Source organism: Ochotona princeps, chromosome 29 (assembly GCF_030435755.1).
Source record: "Ochotona princeps isolate mOchPri1 chromosome 29, mOchPri1.hap1, whole genome shotgun sequence".
In the NCBI taxonomy this organism is placed as follows: Eukaryota; Metazoa; Chordata; class Mammalia; order Lagomorpha; family Ochotonidae; genus Ochotona; species Ochotona princeps.
In genome coordinates this window covers 11,580,768-11,603,020 of record NC_080860.1, presented here as the reverse complement: position 1 = coordinate 11,603,020, position 22,253 = coordinate 11,580,768, and the positions used below count along the sequence as shown (strand labels likewise).

At 54.3% G+C, this 22,253-nt stretch overlaps 2 protein-coding genes and 1 pseudogene across 2 annotated transcripts in view; 1 reads left to right on the top strand and 2 right to left on the bottom strand.

The window, feature by feature from the left end:
- The window catches only part of CMKLR1 (chemerin chemokine-like receptor 1), a 718,021-nt gene that overhangs the window by 170,434 nt on the left and 525,334 nt on the right, over positions 1-22,253 (top strand). The window lies entirely within an intron of this gene.
- The window catches only part of WSCD2 (WSC domain containing 2), a 36,175-nt gene that overhangs the window by 1,094 nt on the left and 12,828 nt on the right, over positions 1-22,253 (bottom strand). Inside the window, exons 4-7 of the mRNA XM_004591905.2 lie at positions 15,421-15,542; positions 11,623-11,797; positions 7,317-7,481; positions 5,598-5,798 (exon numbers count right to left, since the gene is read on the bottom strand). Of these exons, the coding sequence (XP_004591962.2) occupies positions 5,598-5,798; positions 7,317-7,481; positions 11,623-11,797; positions 15,421-15,542 (663 nt within the window). The remainder of the gene's footprint in view (positions 1-5,597; positions 5,799-7,316; positions 7,482-11,622; positions 11,798-15,420; positions 15,543-22,253) is intronic.
- On the bottom strand, positions 12,173-12,289 carry LOC118759884 (U2 spliceosomal RNA; annotated as a pseudogene).

Genomic DNA, 22,253 nt, shown 5'->3' with positions numbered 1-22,253 from the left:
AATGCAGAGGATGACGGGAGGGCTTCGGCTCTGGACACCCACATGGGAAATGAACTCACATAAGGTAAGATCTCTCTCTCTCTCTCTGCCTGCCTTCTACCCGTCAGCTCCCTCCCTACAACTTCCCCTCCACCTTCACATCTCCCCTCCAACCCTCTCGCATTCCCACCCCACCCTTTGACACTGTCACCTACCCCATCTCCCTGCTTTCTCCCTGTCCTTATTCTTTCCCACCCCTCCCTCTACTCTTCATACTTTTGCTCTGTAGGTGACACCTTAGTTCTTAGCCTTTTGTACCCTTGTATCTTCCTTTTTAAAGATTGATTTATTTTGGGCCCGGCGGCATGGCCTAGTGGCTAAAGCCTCGGGATCCCATATGGGCGCCGGTTCTAATCCCGGCAGCTCCACTTCCCATCCAGCTCCCTGCTTGTGGCCTGGGAAAGCAGTTGAGGATGGCCCAATGCATTGGGACCCTGCACCCGTATGGGACCAGGACGGAACTCTCTCTTCTCCTCTGTGTATATCTGGCTGTAATAAAATGAATAAATCTTCAAAAACAATTTATTTTTATATACGGAGAGGAGGAGAGACAGATTCATTCCCAAGTGCAGGGTCTTGGGCGTTGCTTCCCCAGGCCAAAAAAGCAGGGAGCTGGGTGGGAAGAAGGGAAGCTGGGATTAGAACCAGCGCCTTGCGCCTTCGAAGGCGAGAACCTTAACCATTATGCTATCAGGCCAGGCAATGCAACAGGTTGCTTCTTACACTGTCTTACCCTCTCACTTCTACCTGCCCTTACAAATTCTCAACCTATCTTCTTGCCTAATGTTCTGAGATCTCCATGTTCTCTCCTACTCTCACTAACCTTCATAATCTTCCCCATACCCCATTCCTTCCCTCACTTGCCCCATTAAAACCTCCCCTCCTTCTAACCCTCCTAACTTCCTTTTCCCCCTTCATTCCACCCTAATATCTTCACTACCCTCCTAATATCTTCACTACCCTCCTCCCAACACCCTGCCCTTAGCCCTTACACACACCCCCCCCTTATCCCCCCCCTTCCCTATTTTTTTAATTTTTTTTTTTTTTTTAATACAGACAGGGATGATCCACTTCCCAAGTGACTGCAACTTGGCCTCAACTAGGTTTACCCAGGCCTCAGGCAGGGAGCTGGATGGGAAGTGGAGCTGCCGGGATCTGAACCGGCAGCCCAGCGCACTCAAGGTCGAGGACCTTAGCCGCTAGGCCACGCCGCCGGGCCTCTTCCTATAGCTTCTTACCTTCCCTTTCTACCTTCGCATCTACGGTTATACAATCTCCAGCTGCGCTTCCAACCCTCCCACCCTTCTACCTTCTGCCCTTACTCTTCCTATCTCCCTTGCCTTACACTCTGTTGCTGTTCTACCCTCTCCCCCTAGGGTTCATTCCCTTCCCTTCCCACCTTCACTGTACACTTTTTAAAAAATTATTTATTTTTATTGGAAAGGTGGATACACAGAGAGGAGGAGAGACAGAGAGGAAGATCCGTCTGATGATTCACTCCCCAAGCGGCCACAGTGGCTAGAGCTGAGCCAATCCAAAGCCAGGAGCTCTTCCAGGTCTCACACGTGCCTTTGCTTTTACTGGAGCATCACACCCTATTTCATCTTTTGTTTGTGACACTGCCATGCTGAGAGGACAGGGCAGGTCACGGTTGAAATTGGGTGGATGCTTTTGGGACTGACTTGAAAGAACAGTTAGAGGGAACTCCCTTGGGGCGTCCTGACAAGGGCCGCCCAGACAGAGGAGCCAGCACCCACAGCTGCTGAGACCTGGGCAGAAGCCACAAGCTGCAGAGGAAGGCTTTGGGACCAGAGAACTGGAGCCCAGCTGGTTCCTCCAAAGCAGGTGCTGGGCCACAGGCCCTCTGCTTCTGGTGTGTGCTACACTCTCCAGTGCCCTCCAGAGGGGACAACAGGAATTGCTCTGCCAAGTCCAGTCTTGGAGCCCCTTGCTGGGTGGTGGAGCCCTACGCTCTCTCCAGGAGGCAGCAGGGCGGCACTCTCTGGACCAGGCCAGGGTGTAGGCCCTGTGCTTTCCCTGGCACTGGCAACCTGGCGCCTGCTCCTGCCACCGCCTGGTGCTCGGCAGGGTTTCCAGGAATGGCTGTTGAGCAAAATTGAAATTCCCAGCTGCCAGATCGCAGTGTGATCAAGGGCTCCTTTCCCGGGCAGAGCACATTGGGATCTGTAGGGAACACTGCTCTGCCCCCGCTCCCCAGAACCCCACGGCTGCTTGGGAGATATTTCTGCTGCTGACAAGGGTCTCATTTTTCATTCTTAACATAGATTATTTATGGTGACTCTGACTAATTGGGTCCATACTGTTTGAATGGTTTTAAGGCCAGATGTAGCTGAGCGATTAGAGAAGATTGGGGTGAGGGTTGGGGGGTGTGGGGAGAGCTGTGTCACCAGTTCAGAGGGTTCCACACTCCTGAGGCACCTTCCAGTATCTCTGGTGGTTCAGGGCTGCTGCTCCCCGCCCAGGGAGCAGACCAGGTGATAGAGATGGTTGGGGGTCCCTCTGGGAAGGGCAGGTGCCCTCCCCGTGGACAAGGGTAGGGTATGGATGAGCTGTGTCTGTGTGGATGGCACAGCTCCACAGGACACTGGCCTGGGGATGCATGCCGCCCGAGCACCTGCTAGGTGTCAGAGGCTGCACTGGGTGTCGCACATGAAGAATCTCACTGCAGGGACAGTCTAGACCTGTTTTAGAGACAGGGGCCAGGACGCTCAGAGGCATGAAGCACAGTGTGTGCCCAGGCATAATCCTAACCTTCACCCAGCTGAGCCTGGCCATGGGTCCGGCAGCCTCGGCTAGAGCACCTGACCCCACCAGCTCTGGGAAGTCCGATTCCCAGGTCCCCTGCGAGGACCGAGTCTGCTCAGACACATCTTGGTCGCCAGATCCTGGTGTGGGAGCTGGGACACAGGAAGTGCCTGACACATGCCAGTTAGGATCATCTGTGTATCGCACAGGACACCCCCACAGGCCCCGTTATTTCACTCTCAGCTTCTTCCCTAAAAGCACAATGGAGACCCAGGCAGCTTCTGCAGCAGGTGTGTGCCCAGCTTGTGTCCCTTTAGCAAAGCTTCCCGACTCGGATCTCCTGAATCACCAGGCTGGAGAGGAGAATAAACGTTAACAACAAAAGCCGCTGATTAGCTCCGGATTCCCAGTAGTTGTTGGGTGGGAGGTGCGCTGAGCGTGGAGCCGGGCTGATGGGGCCGGTTCCGCCGGAAACACCACCAGGTGTGCCCAGCTGTGGGGGAGCCTGCCCTACACCACTGCTCTGTCTCGTCATTGGCAGCAGGAACAGGGGGCCCTGATTAATAGCTCGACTGTGCTTAATTCCCCACAGAATCATTAAACACAGGATCCGTTTCATTAAACAGATCCAGGAGAATTCACCTTGTGTAATCACAGCACATAAAATTTTGCTTTGGCCTCACTCCAGGGAGACTGTAAAATTAACGTTATGGAACCAAAAGTGGGGAGGGCGTGGGAGCCTGGACTCTGCCGGATTTGGGAGTGGGGTCCGGGCTCGGGCGGGGGTGGATATGCTCAACAACTGGATGACTTCCCCTAGCTCTGCTAGATTCTCAAATTGGGAAGTGCACCACCCGTATCCCACATTGGGGTACCAGGGTTCAATGCCCACCTCTGGACTCTAGCTTCCTGCTAGCACACACCTAGGGGCACGGGGGAGCAGCAGTGGCAACCCAAGTCACTGGGGGACCCGGATGGAGCTGCCACTCCCTCTAGCTTCAGCCCTGGCCCAGCCCTGGACTTTTTGGGAATGAATGAGTAGGTGGGATCTATCTGTCATTCTCTCTCTCAAATAACAAGTTTAAAAATCAGCCCAATACAACAATAAAACCACCATGTATGTCACTGCTGTGGGTTCACAGGCTACACTTGGGCCGTCCTTGCTCAAGGACAGAAGGCTGAACCTCACGCCTAGAACTGCTGCTGCACCAGGAGGCATTGGTGTGTGTGTGTGTGTGTGTGTGTGTGTGTGTGTGTGTCGGCGGGCCCAAGAATCTGCATCTCCAGCAAGCTCTCAGGAGGGGATGCTGCTGCTGCTGCTGCTCCAGAGGCTGGAAAGCAGGCGGCAGCTGACTCAAGTCCCTGGGGGCCCCAGTGGCGAGAGAAACTGCCTGGGTGCAGCCCAGGAATCAGCTCCTCAGGGAAGGTGCTTGGCAGCTGGGGCCCGTGGAGACTTGGGCCAGGCTTGGAGGGGTTGCTGGGACCCCGGGACGAGACAAGTGTGCCACACGGCCCTTCCCTGGGTGTCCCCTGCGGCAGCTTCCAGGCTCGACCTGCTCCAACTCCTCCTGTAATGCTGCACTTCTCCAGCAGTCTTGATCAAGGGATGGGTGGACGTGAGATGAGGGCAGGCATTGTGGCTCAGTGGGTTAACCCATCACTTGCGATGCCCATATCTCAGATCAGAGTGCCCCCTCAAGTTCTGACTACTTTATTTCCTGTCAGCTCTCTGGTAACGCACCTGGAAATCAGCAGGTGGTGGTCTAAGGACCTGATGTCCTGCCAGCTCCATGGGAGACGGGGATGGAGCCGTGGCCACTCTGGCCATTTTGGGAGCAAATAAGCAGATGGAAAGAGTTCTTTCTCCCTCTTCCAAATAAATTTCTAAAAGAAAAAAAATCTTTAAAAATGCCTAGAAGGATGATCTGACACTAAGCCAAAGGAGCCTGAGGGGAAGGTGCGTAGCCTGGCCAGGGACGAGCACAGCCTGGGGGCTGAGGTGTGGGTTTGCACCCCAGCTCTGTTAGCTGCGGGTGGGGGGGGCCTCAGCTTGGCAGCTTGCTCACCTGGAAAAGGGCGTGACAGCGGCAGCCTCTCTTCCCCTCTTGTGTGACTGAGCCTGAGGTGAGAGGGTCAGTGCTGCATGACCACGGGGGCTCCAGCCTCCAGGGATGGGGGGGCTCAGCACTTCCCCACCAGCAGGGTGTCCACACCTGTGGTTCTCAGCCCTGTCTGCCTCCACCCCAGTGATGCTCCAGGATGCAGCCCAGGGATGGGATCTGAGGTGCCACACATGAGGACCAGTTGCTCACTGGCCTCCTGGGACCTCCGTGTTGTGACGCACCATCTGTTCTCCCCGACACGCTCCTGCCGTTTGCACCCACAGCTGTGGCAGCCCGGCTCTGCCCCACGTTTGCTTCTGACAGTTCTGTAACTAAATCCTTCAGGGGCTTTTTTCGTTCTGGGAATAAATAAATGTCACCATTCTCCTAACTTCCACCTCTTCCCTGAGAGGAGAGGTGAGGCAGAGATGAGCTGAGGGACCCCGCTCCCCTCCGCCCCCTTCCAGTGAGGGGCGTGGGGGCACAGCAGGTCGGGCAGGCCTGAACTGATGACATTGATGAGAAGGTGTGCTGCAGGCACGACTGATTCTCCCCTGAGAAATCGCTCAGTCCTGGCCCCCCAGGGCTACATCCGCCCTCCGAGCCCCCCAGGGCTACATCCGCCCTCCGAGCCCCCCAGGGCTACATCCGCCCTCCAACCCGACCCCACACACCCCGCCCCAGCGGTACCTTTGCCTCTCCAGTGCGCATGGGCGGCAAAGCCGATGTGGCCACCATACTTGCGGTTGAACTCGGCCATGAGGGCCTTGTAGGGGTTTCGGATAAGCAGGATGGCGGCGTCGAAGGCCTCAATCTCCTTCTGGCCGCTCTCGTGCGTCTTGATGCAGATGGTCCGCCCGCTGCGCCAGTGGTCCCGCTCGCCTTTAAACCCTGCCCGGCGGGAGCACAGCAGGTTAGCCAGGCAGGTGTGGGAGGCAGGAAGACCATCCCACCCCCTGTGAGCTGCCCCTGGATTCCTGTGCTGGCTCACTCATACTTTTCCTCAACACCTTCCTTGTACCAGGCCCAGTGCTGCAGGGAGAGACACAAAGCCTGCCCGCCACCTGGCAGGGGCGTCACTATTTTTTTGAGAGTCAGAGTCTTTAAGGAACAATGCAAATTTGAAGGAGAAGCCTGGCCACAGAAGAGGAGTGTGCGGGAAGAGGGGCCTACCAGGGACGGGTGATGGGGTAGCTGGTTCCTGCATTCTGCACTGCATCCCCACTGCAGTGGGGCGTGGCCATGTGATTTTCTTTGGCCAACAGATTGAGGAGAGTTTCTACCAGTCTCAAGATGTATCCAGTCTCTGCCCAGGCTTCTGTGCCATCGCCAAGGGGAGGACAGGCAGTGCAGGGTCAGCACCGGTCCCAGGGGAAGGGAGGCAACAGAACAGGCCAGGCCTTGGTCTGCAGCCCAGCTTAAATCCTGGCTCCCCAGGGAGGATGTGAGGGAAGAGAGATGAGCCAGAGGAGTGGGAGGTGGGCGGGGAGGGCAGGGAGTGGGAGAGCAGGTGCCAAGGCCTGGGTTGGGTGGAGAGAATGAATGCGGCCCAGGCGAGTGACAGCTGAGGCAGCCCAGGGAGTGAGTGGGCAGCGTGAGGCCAGACTGCGTGGGGGAAGAGGGTGATGATGAGGTCTGTCCTAGCCCAGCGAGACCCAGCGGCCGTCAGAAGGATTCAAGTGAAGGGAAGGAGAGCCGTGCCCAGGTGTTCATTTCAAAGGCTCAGGAACCATGAAGCTCAGACACACCAGGCTGTCACTTCCAATCAACCCACTGAAAACAAAACAACAACACGGTGGACTCTGGGCAAGTTCCCTCTCCTGCCAAAGCCGTTTCTGCATCCGGGTGGTGGCATGACCATCCTACTGCTCAGTGTTCCTGAGCAGGGTAAATATGAACACAGCACCTGGCAGTGCTCTCGGGGCCTCCTGCAGGACAAGAACACGAGTGGCCATCTGAGCCCACGCCAGCGCCTGGCACACGGCAGGTGCTCCATACATGCACACTAGAGACCACACGTTGGAACTGCCTCTGGGACACAGCAATGCCCTGTCACCATGCGGGAACACCTGCTGGATGACCACTGGTGAGTGGCGGGCGCTCACCAACTGTTCCCAGCGTGGCTGTGCTTCTGCGCACCTGTGGACAGCACCGGGCCATGGTCATGCCTGGTGAGGCGCCCAGCTCATAGCAGGTGCTTAAGGAAGTGGTGACCTAAATGGAGGTCATCCATGTCCGTCACCGAACTGACACAGGTGACCTGGGACTTGGGACGTGTTTGTAGGGAGGGACCGCGCACACGGCAGGGCTCCGTACACATGCCCAGGGCAGCTGACGGCACACAGCAGGGGCAGGTGGAGGCAGGCGCACGCAGACTTCTTGCCCCCACTTCCTCCTCCATCTCCTCACCTTTGTTGTAGAGGGAGCCATCGAAGTAGTAGCTGCCGGTGTAGAAGCCGGTGGCCAGCTCGATGAGGTGGCGAGCCCACGTGTTGCCGGCGCCCGGGAAGCTGGCCAGCGCGATGAGCTGCTTGGACTTGGCGGGGAGGAACCTTCGGTCCATGCAGCGATTGTCTGCAGAGGGAGGGGCACACAGGGTGGCAGCATCGGCGGGGAGGGGGGATGCGCACGTGTTACTTCTCCCAAAGCCGCTAGTGTCTTGAGTTGCGGCCCTGCCCCTTCTTAGCTGTGCCACCCAGCACCCAGGATGGAGGCTTCTGTGGGCCTGCCCTGTGCCAAGTGGGCTGCCCACATCTGGCTGAGGTGTGAACAGGACAAAGCATAGTGGCTTACTTAGCACACGGTGGGGATTTGGTGCGAGTCAGGTAGGAGAGGCGGCCTTCTCTCCAGCCTGTTCCCCCCCAGGCAGAGTGGGTCCCTCACATTCTCCCCTCCCAGACTGAAACTCTCGGAGGTGTCTCTACACAGGGTCCAGTCCAGGGCTCTTAGCCGGCCGCAGGCCTGTCCATCCGTCCTCCCCTGCCACCACCAGGTCTCTCTTCACTTCCCCCTCCACACTCTGCTCCTTGCTGACCTGGCACCTGCCTGCCTGCCGTCCGCTTTCGCCCTGCCAGCGGAACGACTCTGTCCTCCCCCTCGGCCTGCCTCGCTGGGCTGTAATTACTTTGCCCGTCTCCTCCACATCTCTTACCACAACGGTAACTCAGGCCATTGGTCACACGTTGCTTCCCACCAGGGCTACGTTCTGAGGAGTTGGGCGATTCTGTCACGTGAACCTCAGAGAGCTGACTCTGATCTGTGCAGGGAGCTGCTGGGTCAGAAATCCTGCCTGTACGGAGCTCTGCTAACTCCCCTGTGAGATATGGCATGAGCAAGTGCTTACTTAATGGTCCTCGGGTGGGAGGATGAGGGCTCTTTGAATGATTAAATAACGTATATAACGTTAATACTATTCAGTGCTCAGAAGGGGTAGTTGTTGTTTCCCTGTAGCCCTCAGTCTCCTCATCTGTGAGATGGGTTGGGGCTGGTGAGTGTCATTCTGGTACTCTTGGGTCACTGGAATTTCAGGGACCTTCCTGTAACACTATCGTCATGTTTCACGGAAGCACAGCCCCAGCACCCACACTGCAGCCCTGTGGGGCTGGGAAGGCACCGTGGGCTCTTTTGGTCCCTCCAGGAGAGGTAGCTCTGGCGAAGGAGCCCACATCCGGGGCAATAGGTCTCAGTCCTGCCTGTCGCTCTGGGCACCTGTTCTCAGTCCTCCCTTGTCATTCCCAGGAAGGCAGGCACACCTTCCCTCCTCCCCTGCCCTCTCCTCTCCTCTCCCCTGTCCATGTGTCTCAAACCTTCCTCCATCTGCCCCGCCCCCTGCCTCCCACATCCGCTCTCAGCTGGCTCAGTCACGCTGACATGCAAACATGCAGATAGCCCCAGGATGTGCAACATCTCCCTTCTAGCACCCATGACCTCCAATCACTTCCAACAGAACTGTCCGCATCACCCGCTCCCTTTCCCCATCCATGTGTCCCTTAACCCTTGCGTGCTCCCCCTCGCTGCTCCCTGGCTGCAAACAACTCTTGTTCAGGTCCCCAGGGACCTTCCAGCACTAAGCCCAGCCCAGCTGCCTCCCGGGACCACCCATTACTCTTCAGTAACTCCTTCCCAAGATTTTACCTGTGTCTGCCCTGTACTGTTCGCTGTCCTTTATTGAAGTCACATGATGTGCCTCATTGCTTTCTAACCACAGCCCTCCAAAGGAGAGGTTTGAAGTACTAAATTAAGTTCCAGTTTGGCTTATTTGCCGGCTATCCTTGAAATAATGGGCCTCGGTTTCCTGATCTGTAAACTGGGGCTATAGAGTAGTGATGATGACCTGAGGGGGTCAGGAAGGCTGAATTCAAGAATGAATATTGGGCCCAGCGGTGTGGCCTAGCGGCTAAAGTCCTCGCCGTGAAAGCCCCGGGATCCCATATGGGTGCCGGTTCTAATCCCGGCAGCTCCACTTCCCATCCAGCTCCCTGCTTGGGGCCTGGGAAAGCAGTCGAGGACAGCCCAAAGCCTTGGGACCCTGCACCCATGTGGAGACCTGGAAGAGCTCCTGGTTTTGGATTGGCTCAGCTCCAGCCATTGCGGCCGCTTGGGGAGTGAATCAACGGATGGAAGATCTTCCTCTCTGTCTCTCCTCCTCTCTATATATCTGACTTTGTAATAAAAAGAAAATCTTAAAAAAAGAAAGGACTATTGAGAGCCTGGTGCGGTAGCCTAGTGGCTAAATCCTCACCTTGCAAGCACTGGGATCCCATGTGGGCCTCAGTTTGTGTTGCGGTAGCTGCTCCACTTCCCATCTAACTCCCTGTTTATGACCAGGAAGAGCAGTAGAGGATAGCCCAAAGCCTTGGGACCCTGCACCTGCCTGGGAGACCCAGAAGAAGCTCCTGGCTTAGGATCAACTCAGCTCGGCAGTTGTGGCCGCTTGGGGAGTGAATCAGTGAACGCCTTTTCTGTGTTTATATGCTTTTCCAATAAAAATAAATACGTATTTTAAAATAAATGAACACCCAGTGCTGGTGTGGACCCACAGACAGTAAGAGCCAGGTTACCGTAGTTCTTGGTGTTGTATTGTGTTCTTGGTTAAGCTGCTGAATCTGAGGAGGGCTATTTTAGACCAAAATAAGCCAAAGAACATGGCTTTCATCTGGGAGTGTTTTTTTTTAATGGGAGAAAGGTTATATATGGGCTCTTTGTAGAGTCAGGATCATGTTTTGTAATTGGACAAGGCTCTCAGGTACCCAGGTGATATTAATGAGAACATTTACAAGGAGTGCATGTCACCGCGTGGAGATGTTACTTCAAAAAATGATAAGCACCTTGGGGTCAGCCCAGTGTTTAACAGACTAATGTTCCACCTATAAGAAATGGCATTCTCTATGGGCACTGGGATGATCATGTCCCGGCTGCTCCGCTTCCCATCCAGCTCCCTGCTTGTGGCCTGGGAAGGCAGTGGAGGCTGGCCCAAAGCCTTGGGACCCTGCACCCACATGGGAGACTTGGGGGAGATCTCCTGGCTTCAGATCAGATCAGCTCATCTCTGGCCTTTGTGGCCATTTGGGGAGGGATATGTTTGCTATTACTTGGAAATGCATCAGAAAGAAAGCAAGGTTGGGGAAATGAAGAAATGTATAGTCAAGTATTTTTATTGGATATTGGCAGATATACAGAGAGGAGGAGAGACAGAGAGGAAGATCTTCCGTCCAATGGTTCACTCCCCAAGTGGCTGCACACCTTTGGGCCAAACTTCCTCCTCCTCCTCACGTCCCAGAAACCAGCCTGCTGTGTAGGGAATGTTCTTTGTCTTGTGGGTTCCTGGCAGGGACCTTGGAATCAGAGGCCTAATTGTAAATCTCTTCCACAGATGGTAAACCTAGAGACCTCCTTGTGACGGAGGGCTCCCGCAAGGGGCGGTGTCCACCTCCTCCCAAGTGTCTTCCATCCTTCATGATGTGCGGCTCAGCACAAGAGGTTTTCATCGGGTGATTTCAGACCCTGTGCTTCCTGGTCAGTCCCTCGCAGTTCTGGGTCTCCACGTCTCTCCCTTTACAGCAGGCAGGCTGACTGGTCCTGCCCCCTGAGAGAGCTGAGGGGATCCAGGGAGAAAACACACACAGAGGACTCCACCCTGAGGCTGGCCCCGAAGAAGAATGAGGAACCCCAGCGCTGCTTCCCTGTCCTCACCATCCTCACCAGGGCCATCATCATCATCACCGCTGTCACCACCATCTTCATCATGTCATACTCATCGTCACCATTAGATCATCATCAACTACCACCATCATTACCATCACATGACCATCATCTTGCCTGAAGTCCCACGAGATACAAGAGGACAAAATAGGAAGACACAGAAAGCTAGAGGTCAATAATACAAGACTCCATTTTGCAGATTGGAAACTGAGGCCCAGGACAGGGGAACTGGTTGACCTAGGACCGTACGGAGGATCTGTACTGCAGCCAGCAGGAGGCTGGAGCCTTTTTTCTCTAGCCTGTCTCACTGATCCCTTCCTGGGCAAAGGGCCAGCAACAGCACTCACTGGCCAGGGGCAGAGATGATACCCAACCTGCCCTGGGCCCCTCCGGGACCTCTAAGCCAGGCCACGCCCTCTGCCCTCCAAGCTCATGGCACCCCCTTCGTGCTGTAGACCTTAGGGAATGAACTGGGAGGAGGGCTGCTGGGGCCTCCTGTGGAGGCTGGGCTTACCTTGCACCTGTGTCTGGTACACAATGAAGTGACTGGGAGTCCCGCAGCTCTCAAACTCCTCGGCGCTACATTTGTGCGCACACAGCTGCTCATCCTCTCTCTCGTGCAGCGGGAATCGGGTGGTGGGGAAACCACAGTGGCAGGCGGTGCCCGCGAGGGCTGCCAGTGGGTACTCCTGAGGACCGAACAGGAGAAAAATGAAATCACCACATCCCTGGACCACCCTGGGCTCCATGCATCGCAACAGTCCCCTCTCTGTTGCTCTCTGCCCTTCCCCTGTGCTGCCCAAAGTGGGGGGTCCTCAAACTTCACCTGAGAACCCTACTATCAACTCACTTCTTCATACCTAATTTTTAAAGAACATTTTGTTGGAAATACAGTATACGCACCAAGAAATGTACATAGGTGAGTGAGATTCTGTGCTCTGAGCACATTCACAAGCAACACCCAAATTAAGAACAATACTGTGCTAGTACCTCAAGGGCCTCACTATTCCCCCTGCTCCATTTTCTTTCTACATTAGATTAAGAGTATATCGTCAATCATATGCTATGATTCAGTGAAGCAGTATTTATGATTTAATACCAACTGAGATGTCAGCCACCCAGTTTTAAACTGATAAGAACAGATACTACACTTGATCTTGGCCAAAAGGCCGAGAAGCGATCACCCAGTTTTAATACTCTGAACACTAACAGACAAGCAAGGGACAACGTGTGCTATTTATCCTTCCCTCCTTTCATTTCACCCAGTGGTTGCCAGTTGCATCCATTTTTTTGTGTGTGTGAACGTCAGGATTTCATCCTCCCCCTGCTTTTTGTAATAGCTGAATAATATTCTGTTGCCTGTATGTACACATTTTTCTTTATCCACTCATCAGTGGATGGACATCTACGTTGATTCTGTATCCGAGCTGTTGTGAGTCGAACTGCTATCCACAAGGGAAGGGGTATCTCTTTCACAGGCTCACTGCATGTCCCCAGGATCAATGAGACTGGAATTGCACAGGAAATGTGATGTCACTACCCCAGGTGCTCCTGATGGACGAGCTGCATTTCCAGATAGTGAATGCAAGAACTAAAGACTACAGGGATCCGATTAACTGCAGATTAAAAACACTTTTTTATGATTTGCTCATCTGGCTAATCCTCAACCTGCAAGTGGCTCTGCTTCCCATCTGATTCTCTGCTTGTGGCCTGGGAAAACAGTCAAGGATGGCCCAAAGCCTTGGGACCCTGCACCTGTGACATATGGAGAAGGCTCCTGGCTTCAGATCGGCTCAACTCCAGCTAATGCAGCCATTTGGGGAGTGAGCCAGTGAATGGAAGTTCTGTCTTTCTCCTCTATAAATCTAACTTTCCAATAAAAATATTTTTAAAAAATTGAATGGATGCTCACTCACTCGCTTGTCGTTACCCCCTGAACATACAGCATGACAACCATGGACACTGAGTCAGGAATTCAGTGTATCTGAAGACACTTTATGAGTGAGACATAGGGGAACGTGTGCAGGTTGGGTACAAATGCCACACACCACTTTACATCAGGAACCTAAGCACCATCAGATTTGGGGTGCTGCAGGGGTCTTGGCTCCTGAGCAAAGACTTTAATTAAATTCTACCTGGGCACTCTCAGCTGTCACGGTGCTGAGCCTGAGGCTGGCTCCACCTTCTCTGCAGAAGGGAGATTAGTGGAGGATAGAGACATTAAAGGCACTTTAGCATGGAGACGGAGCTGTCTCCTGGAGGACTTGAGAGAGAATTGAGAAAGGAATGGCTCTCTCAGCATCCTGCAGTATTCCACGGTAAATGCCCCCATGGTCTGACGGAGAGAAAGTGTCTGTGCTTGGGAAGAGCTGTCTGAATCTGCTCTTTCAAGCCGAGGAGATTGATACCCACACGTGTGTAGGGTTTCTTCAGAGAGCCGCTCCTGATGACTTCATTTGTTCTATGGAATACTCACCTAGGAGTAGCGTGGACCTGAAGCTTTGGGAGCAAGGATCTGTCCTCGTCCAGTTTGCTTCTAAACCATACCCACAGTGCAGAGTTCTGCCCGGTGGTGGGGATAATTGTGTGACAAATCAAGGTCACACCTATGGATATGGCTGGATCCACTGAGACTTTCACAATTGGTTTAGTTTCTTTCTTTCTAACAGAAATTAAATATGACTTATGATGCCTAGCTGGAGAGAGGAGCGAGAGGAAGGAAGGGGGAAGAGAGAGGAGGAGGAGGAGACAGAGGCAGAGGAGAGAGCAGGGAGGGACAGTGCTTGGCTGGAGGCTCTACATGAGCCATGACTGACGGCATCATTAAAAATTTTTTTTCTTAAATTTTTATTGGAAAGTCACATTTACATAGAGAAGGAGAGACAGAGAGAAAGATCTTCTGGAGCAGCCAGGACATGAACTGGTGCCCATATGGGATCCCGGCAGATGGAAGGTGAGGATTTAGGCACTAGGCCACCGTGCAGGTCCCTGATGGCACACGTAATAGCACACATGACGCCTCCCCTGACCTGCCTCTCCCACATGGCACCAGCAGCTCCATGTTCTGCCCATTCAGCCTGTTCAGTCTCTGCTTTGGTCCCCAAGGAGATCAGTCCTGGGTGTCAAGCCCAGCTCTGCCGCTCTCTGGGGGCAGTTTCACCTCAGTCTCTTTCCCCAGTTGTGAATGGGGATAAAGATATCCATCTGTGTGTGTTGGGGCAGCAGCGCCATGGTACAGCAACCTAAGCCTCTACCTGCAGCACTGCCATCTAGACACCAGTTCAAGTCCCAGCCTGCTCTACTTCCACCCCAGCTCCCTGCTACTGTGTCCAGGGAAGCAGAGGAAAATGGCCCAAGTGCTTGGGCCCCTGAACCCATATGAAAGACCTAGAAGGTGGTCCTGGTTTCAGACCAACCCAGTTCCAGCTACTGCAGCCATTTGGAGAGGGAACCAGAAAGTGGAAGATCTCTCTCTCTAACTCTGCCTTTCCAATAAAATTTATTTTTAAAAAAGTTATTCCATGCTTAGGGTGATTGGGAGGAAAAAAGACCGTAAGAGCCTGGTGCAAGGGGCTGCATGGAGGATAATATCAGCAAGCAGCTGCTGAGGTCTGAGCACTCAGGAGGTGCCGACCTAAATGCCAGCACCCTGGAGGCTGGAGGCCAGCCCAGCGCTGAGCCCGGGGCCTGGCACGGGGTGACTTCTCACTGAATCTTCACAGAATTCAGACGTGAGACGCCCCACCAACTTCCCATGGCAGAGAAGAGACAGTTCTCTGCTGGACACTCACGTGACTGGCTCATCCTGAGGGAACACTGGGGTTCCTCAGATCGGCTGGGTGCTCTGCTGGGGTTAGGGTGGAAGGACGCACCAAGTGTGCAAGGTCCCTTAGTGGACAGTCAGCTGATAAGGATGTGAGGCTCAGAGAGGGCTCTGTGAATCACCCGACTACAGTGCTATCCAGGGCCTGAGCTCTGGGCATTGCCCCTGCCCTGCCTCTGCTTGCACAGCTGCAAGAGTGGCTTGAGGTGGGACTGTCCTTGCCTTTAGCTGCCAATCTTCCAGGTCTAGTTCAAATGCCACCTTCCTTCTGGAGCTTTCCCTGCTGTCAGAGAACACGCTTCCTTGAAGGCAGGGAAGCCCTGTGGCCCCATCCCTCCTGGATCCACAGGCAACAGTCACTTCCCTGTCCCCCATCACAGCTCATCATCAGTAACCATCCTGTCACTTCCCCAACCAGGCGTCCCGTTCCTTCTGCTGTTCCATACCATCCCCCAACCCAGCTCCCTGTGAACAAAACCTGCCACTCACCTTCTCTGTGCAGAGATCCACACACTTGTCCACGGACATGTTCGGCATGGCGGCCGTCACAGGCAGGGCCAGGGAGAGGTTATCGGGTCTGCGGAAGCAGCCTCGGAACACAGCGCTTCCATCTGAGGAGCAAGAGGGAAAAGGAGCGGTCAGACCTAGCAGGAGTCAAATCTGGACGAGAGGTGCCAATGGTGACAGCTGCTGACTCATGGCAGGAGGAGGTCCATCTAGGGCTTAATCCACTCCCTTCCCCATGTGCAGTGGGAACAGAGGTTAGGCTATGCAGTGACACCCAAGCCTGTTCTCCAGAGAGCATCCAAGGAGGGATGAGGCCCCCTTGGACGTCTCCCACAGCTGAGGCCTCACTGGCCCACTCTGCAGAGGAAAACCATCTTCTAGCACGGCTGCTATCACCCTGCGGAGAAACATTGGACAGCCTTCTACTCTGTGGCCTGGGGTACTCGGAGGAAGCCCTGTAAGGTGGTGTAGAGGAAGAATTAATGATGCTCAGAGAATATGCTGGGTACGTGAGGGCGGGGGTGGCAGGAAGGGGTGTTGGGGCCAATAGTATACAGCCAAGAGGAAGGTGAACCTTTTGCTCCACCAGAAAGTTCTGCTGATGCTAACTCAGGTCCTGGGGCACCGACATGCTGGCCTCATTCTGAGAAACAATGGTGCTTGTCTCCCGTCTGGATTCCACTGGCCCCCTGCCGAGGACAATGCCAGGCCCCATGCTAGGCACGTGGGAACCCATCTTAGTCTTTCTAGGAGTCAGGCATGGTAGGTGCTGTGGCTAGCTCCATTTTACAGATGAGAAAACTGAGGCTCAAGGAGGCCTGCTGGTTTCCAGGGTCACAGAGCCATCACATGACAGAGTAAGATCAAAGCCAGCTTTTTCAGTCTCCTAAGACCAGGCTTCTTCCCAATAATCACCAAGCTAATCCTGTTACCAGGAATAGATGCTTATGTCAGCGTGTTGGTGTTGCCTGTGTTGATCCCAGGCTAAATGCCAGGAGCTGGGCTGGGGAGTCACCCATGTTTACAGGCGAGGAAACTCGAGATCTGGAGAGCCGAAGCCCAGCAGGTAAGGTGACACAGGTCACCTACCAGGTGAGACCCCGGATCTAAATCCGCCCAAGAGCTTTCCCTTTGTTGATGATATGGTCAAGTTCTCTCCATGTGCCAGGCATCTGGTATGCTTGATACATCTTAGCTAATGGAACTCTCCTGACCCCGACCAGGAAAATCCCATTCTCCCTAGTATACAGAAGGGTAAAGAGAGAGGCTTGGCCCCAGGGGGCCATGTGGGGGAGGCAGGATAGGACCATCCCAGGAGTGTCTCAACTCCAAGTCTGTGCACCTGCTCCAGCAGTCTACAAGGCAGGTCCTGCCTAGCATTTCAAGACACTGCGACATTGTCCTCCCTCCCCCTGCCCTCAGCACTCATCCTGCTCTAGGCTACACAATTCATTCAGCAAGTCAGGGCTGTCACTCCCAGGGCACTGGACACCAAGGTCAGACTCTCTGTGAGCATTCCCTGAGTCTCCGGGGCCTCTGCCACACACACTGTCCCAAGATCCCCTGGGTTCATCACGGGCAGCAATGCGGAGGGCTGGAGACAGGGAAGGCCCCTTCAGGGCTGGCTCAGGGAGTCTTGGAGTCCCCATTCAGGACCAAGCAGAAGTCAAAGTCAAGCCAAAAGGGGAGGTGGAGGGTTGGGCACATGTGGGGATGTGTGTCTCCATTGTGCAATGGTGGGGTAGCAGGGGCTGACCAGAGGGCAGCTGTGCACTGAGGGTGTAGGGTATAACACTGGATGTGTGTGTCAGGCCGAGTGACAGTGTGTGCATCAGGGCTGTGCTTATGGGTCACATCGCAGACTGTGCACAAACTCTGACAGAGCCATGGAGATCCTGTGGGCCAGGTCGTTGGCGGGGCACACAGACTCTGGGGCAGGTGCATGTCTGCCTGCCTGACTGTGCAACAACAGCAGGATCTGACTGTGGCCGTGGTGTCTGACTGTGTATGTGACTGTGTGGCTGCGCATCGGGCCTCTCAGAGGTGAGTACACAGGGTGTGTGCGTGCGTGCATGTGGAGACAGTCACCCCAGGGCACTTGGGATTGCCTAGCAACCAGCTAGCTGAGAGGAGGACTCCTCTCTCCTGGCCGAGGGCCAGGCTGAGCATCAGTTAAGCTCCCTCCCAACTGGCTCAGTGACACCAGGGCTTTGGCATTTCCCAACAATCATCCAGCACCTAATCGGGAACAAAATGTTTATTTCTTCAACGCGAGTGGAAATGCGCCACATGAAGAGAAGGAGTGAGTCACAGGAGGGATGGGAGCCTACACTGGAGCCATGCAGATGAAGTCTCTCCCTGGGTACCAACAGCACCCCTGCACCTGGTGCCCAGCAGGTCTCCTGTAGGAGTCTCTGTGCTGGCATGTGGGCCTCTGACAGTGGCCGTGTGAGAGCCTAAGGGTGCTCACAGTGGCCTGTGGGGTCTCCTGTGGGGGCTCCTGTGGGGTCTCCTGTAGGGTCTCCTGTGGGGTCTCCTGTGGGGGCTCCTGTGGGGGCTCCTGCTGTGAGGGGCCACCTTTACCTCCTCTTGCAGACATGACTTTGAGCAACTGAAGACACCAGGGTATCTCTCAGGATCCCATAAGCTCTTGTGTTTTGTACCTGGACGTCCCTGGTCACACTGGCTCTGCCCTCTCGCTTGTGCCCCATTTGGGTACCCAGCTCTGGGCCCAGGCTCCTGGAAGGGCCACATTCATGTGTACCTCCGGAGACCCAGCCCTGACCCAGTGCCTCAGCAGAACTCGTCCTCCTGGGGACACACCAGAGGGTCACCGTTCTTCCCTGGCCCAGCAGGCTCCGAAATGACGACTAATGGTGAGGAGACACGAATGTCACCACAGTGGGGGCATGGACAGTCAGAGGAGGGCAGGAACAAGCCTTGTATGCTGTGGGCTCCCAGCCAGGGGCCATCAAGGGTCTGTCTCCTTGCTAGCTGTCCACAGAGTGAAAAGGAGAGGGGAGGGCAGGGGAGCCTGGACCCTGGCACGTCTCTGCCCACAGGACTTCCTGCAGCCTGCCTGGGCATCAGGTGGCTATGTGGCAAGGGTGGGGGAGGAGGGATATTTCGTAGACTGAGCTCTGCAGAGATTGGTCTCCCTTTGACATTTAAGTGTCTGCTAATGAGCGCCTGACTCTCCCTGCTAGCGAGCAGGGCTCCCCTGAATGTCCTGAATATCAAACGAGGCAAGGTTTGCAGAGGCCTTGGAGGGCTGCAGGCAGATGGGACAAGCCCACCGCCTGCCTGTCTTCAGTCACACAGTGTGCTGGGGTGGGCTGGGGAAGAGCCTGACAGTTTGGGAAGTCAATTCCAGGAGCAGTGAATCTTCCAGAGAGAAGATTTTCCTACAGTCTGGCCTGGCCTGCTTTTTACCTTTCTTTTAATTAAGAAGAAATTTAAAATTTCACAGACATAAAATCGGACATACTTAGGAGGTGCTGTGTGATCTTTCAGCACACATATAAATGAAGGATAACTATATTTAGTTCTTCAAACATGTAACATTTCTTTATGCTGAAAACATCCCAAATCCTATCTTTTGTTATTGCTGCTTTTTTTTTTTTATAGTTTTATCTGAAAGGCAGAGTTAGAGAGAGAGAGAGATGGAGAACAATCCTGCTCCTACTACTCACTCCTCCAAATGGCCACAATAGATGGAGTTGAACCGGGCTGAGGCCCGGAGCCCAGCACTCCAGCTGGGTCTCCCATGTGGGTGACAGGGGCCCTACCGCTTACTCCCAATCCCCCTGCCTTCTCAGTCGTATTAGCAGAAAGCTGGATCAGAGGTGCAGTAGCCAGGATGGAAGCTGGCCCTCAGATGGAACACTAGCAATGCAGGCGGTGGCCTAACCCACTGCCTCAACACAGCTCCCATTTTGTAGCTGCTGCTGTTTTCCATTAGAAATCAGAGAGGGCTTCCTGAGGACCTGGGGGTGGGGTGGTGGTGGAAAGGCTGGAAAACTTGCCAGCAGGTGAGGGGAGTGGTTTAGAGCCATGCCCTGGGGTCTGTGGGTGTCCTGGAGGGCATCTCTCTTTCTCTGGCTCCCCACGGTCTCTTGCTGATCTGAACACTGAGCACACACACAGTGGCCAAGACTCTAATCTCCCTGCTTCTGGAGGTGGGCGTAAGGAGGGGGACTCGGCCCAGTGGTTGAGATGTTGCTCAGGATGTTGATATCCTACATTCAGAGTTCAAGTCCCAGCTCTACGTGCAGCTCCAGCTTCCTCTAACGCAGCAAGCATCTCAGGAGGCAACACGTGTCCTTGTGTCCCTGCCACTCTTATGGGAAACCTGGACGGCGTTCCTGGCTCCTGGCGTCAGCCTTGCCTGACCCCAGCTTCCACAAGCATTTGGAAGTTAGCAAATGTGAACATTCTCCCTGTTTTTCTCTCTCTGCCGTTCAGATAAACAAAACAAATAGCTAAAAATATTTTTTTAAAACCTCGCTGCCTTTTCCATTTCTCCCGTCTGAACCAGGGGTCACTCATCTCTGAAAAGGAAAGCCACGGGGCCAGTGGGCCACTCAGCCTTCCTGGCACTCTCTCATGGTGCACAGAATTGGGGATTTCTACAGCAGTGGAAAGATGCCTGCTTGTCTGTGGTGCCCAGGCTGTAAGTTCCACAGACCTGGCTCTGCAACTCCCTTAGGTGTGTGTCCTTGACAGAGCCCCAGTTTTCCATACACCCAGCACAGCTAGGTGGAGGTTCACACAACGGCACACGTAACAGCGAGCCTTACCATAAGTGCTCTGTCAGTGCCATTTCCTGTTGTACCCCCCGCCCCCCGTGCTGGGTGTGTGAAAGGTAGTTAGAACCTGTGCTGCAGACCCTGTCAGTCTCTCCCACTAGGATAGTGACCCCGACTCTGTGCCTTATGACTTGTGAGGGCTACAGGTTAAACCTACCAGGGAGTTCATTTTCCCAGGAGTCATCCTCAGCCAATGATGGGTGAGAGGTGGAGAATAGATCTGGCAGCTTCCTGCCTCACAGCCAAGACACTTCTGAAGCCCATTCTACACCAACTTCTAGATTCCAGACAGAGACATCCCTGGCCTTGTCTTCTGTTACTCCCCTATTGCTACATTCTGGAGTCACCTGTCAAGCCAACCAAGGCTCGCATTTGCATCCAGGGGAACTCAGAGCATCCTGGTGTGGGGTGAGCGTGTGGTACAGGGACGAGGTGGCCTCCTGACGGTGCCTATCACATGCTGGGGGACCAGGTTCAAGTCCCAGCTCCTTTGCTTCCGCCTCAGCACCATGCCAGCACACATGTTAGGAGGAACAGAGCACGGCCTGGATGCTCAGGTTCTTGTCACCAAGAAGAGAGACCTGGATGTAGTTCTGGGCTCCTGGATTCAGCACGGCCTGGCTCTGGTTGGTACAGACATTTGGGGGAGCAAATCAACAAACAGATCTCTCTGTTTTTATACCTTTCAAATAAAAACATTTTAAAATGTTTTCTGGGGGCTGGTGCTGGGATATAGCATGTTGACCTTCTAACTGCAGTGCCAGCATCCCATATGGGCATTGGTTTGAGCCCTGGCTGCTCCACTTCCAAATTCAGCTCCCTGCTGTTGTGCCTGGGAAAGTAGCAGAAGACTGTCCAAATACTTTGAGCACTGCACTCAGGTGGGAGACCTTGGAAGAAACTCTGGGCTCCTAGTTTTGGTCTGGCACAGCTCCAGCTTTTGTGGCCATTTGGGGAGTGAACCAGCAGAAGGAAGAGCTTTCTCTGTCTCCCCTTTCTCTGTGTATAAATATTTGAAAGCATTCTGAATTCACCTGGAAAGCCCTGTGTTTCATAGCTCTTATTCTGAGTGCCCGGCCTTGCCTGAGGTCATGCAACAGCAGTCACCCTGAGTGACAGCTGCTCCACGACCAGCCCTTACTAAATCATCCCAACAAAGCCAACCACACCAGCAGTGGACTCCCAGTCACACGTGCTGTGTGCGTTACAACCGCCTATGAACTTGACAATGCCAGCATCCCGGGTTGCAGGCTGAGTTGCTGAGACTGAGCAAGATGTCACTGCTTTTCCAGGTCACACAGTGGGTGGGGAGCAGAGCTGGGGTTTGACCTTAATCTTGTCTGACATCACATTCCAGTTCCGCACCTCTCTGCAGTTCTGCAGGAGGCCTGCCTGATTCTAACATGGCGTGTGGGTTGGGGGTTTCGGAGACCCCTCCCCATAAGCCAGCCACCTGAATTTCCTGGGAGCCTTCTGGGGTCCCCTCAGTAGGAGCCCAAGGATTACAAAAGTCCATGTCCCATATTCGGACAGTGTCAGTTCCTTGCTGCCAGGCCCGCTGGGACGGTGCATGACCGCAGCAGCTTGGGCCTTTTATTAGCAAGAGAAGCCATTCATCACCTCCCTTGGCTGGGGGCAGACGACGAATAGCCTGGAACCAGCTGTGAGTGTCTCTGAAGTCCTGTTGGCTCTTTGTTCTGGGGCTTTACAGGGGAAAAAATGAGGCAAGTGTCACCAGGCATCAGCTTAGAGGCAGGCGTGGAAGAGTTCTCCATGGTTTGAAAGAGGCCACCACCCCCTGGGTAATTAGGCCAGGCTCTACAGTGTTAAAGATGCTGGCGAGGAAGAATGGCAGTGAGCTGCGAGCTGCTCACAGCTACCTAGCTACTGATAATCAGAGAGAGATTGGACGGCACAAAGGGCCTAACTGTCCAGGGGGAATTCAAACCAGCTATTTTTAGACCTGACCAAAAGCTCCTGCAGGCTGTTAGAAATTCAAATGGCTGG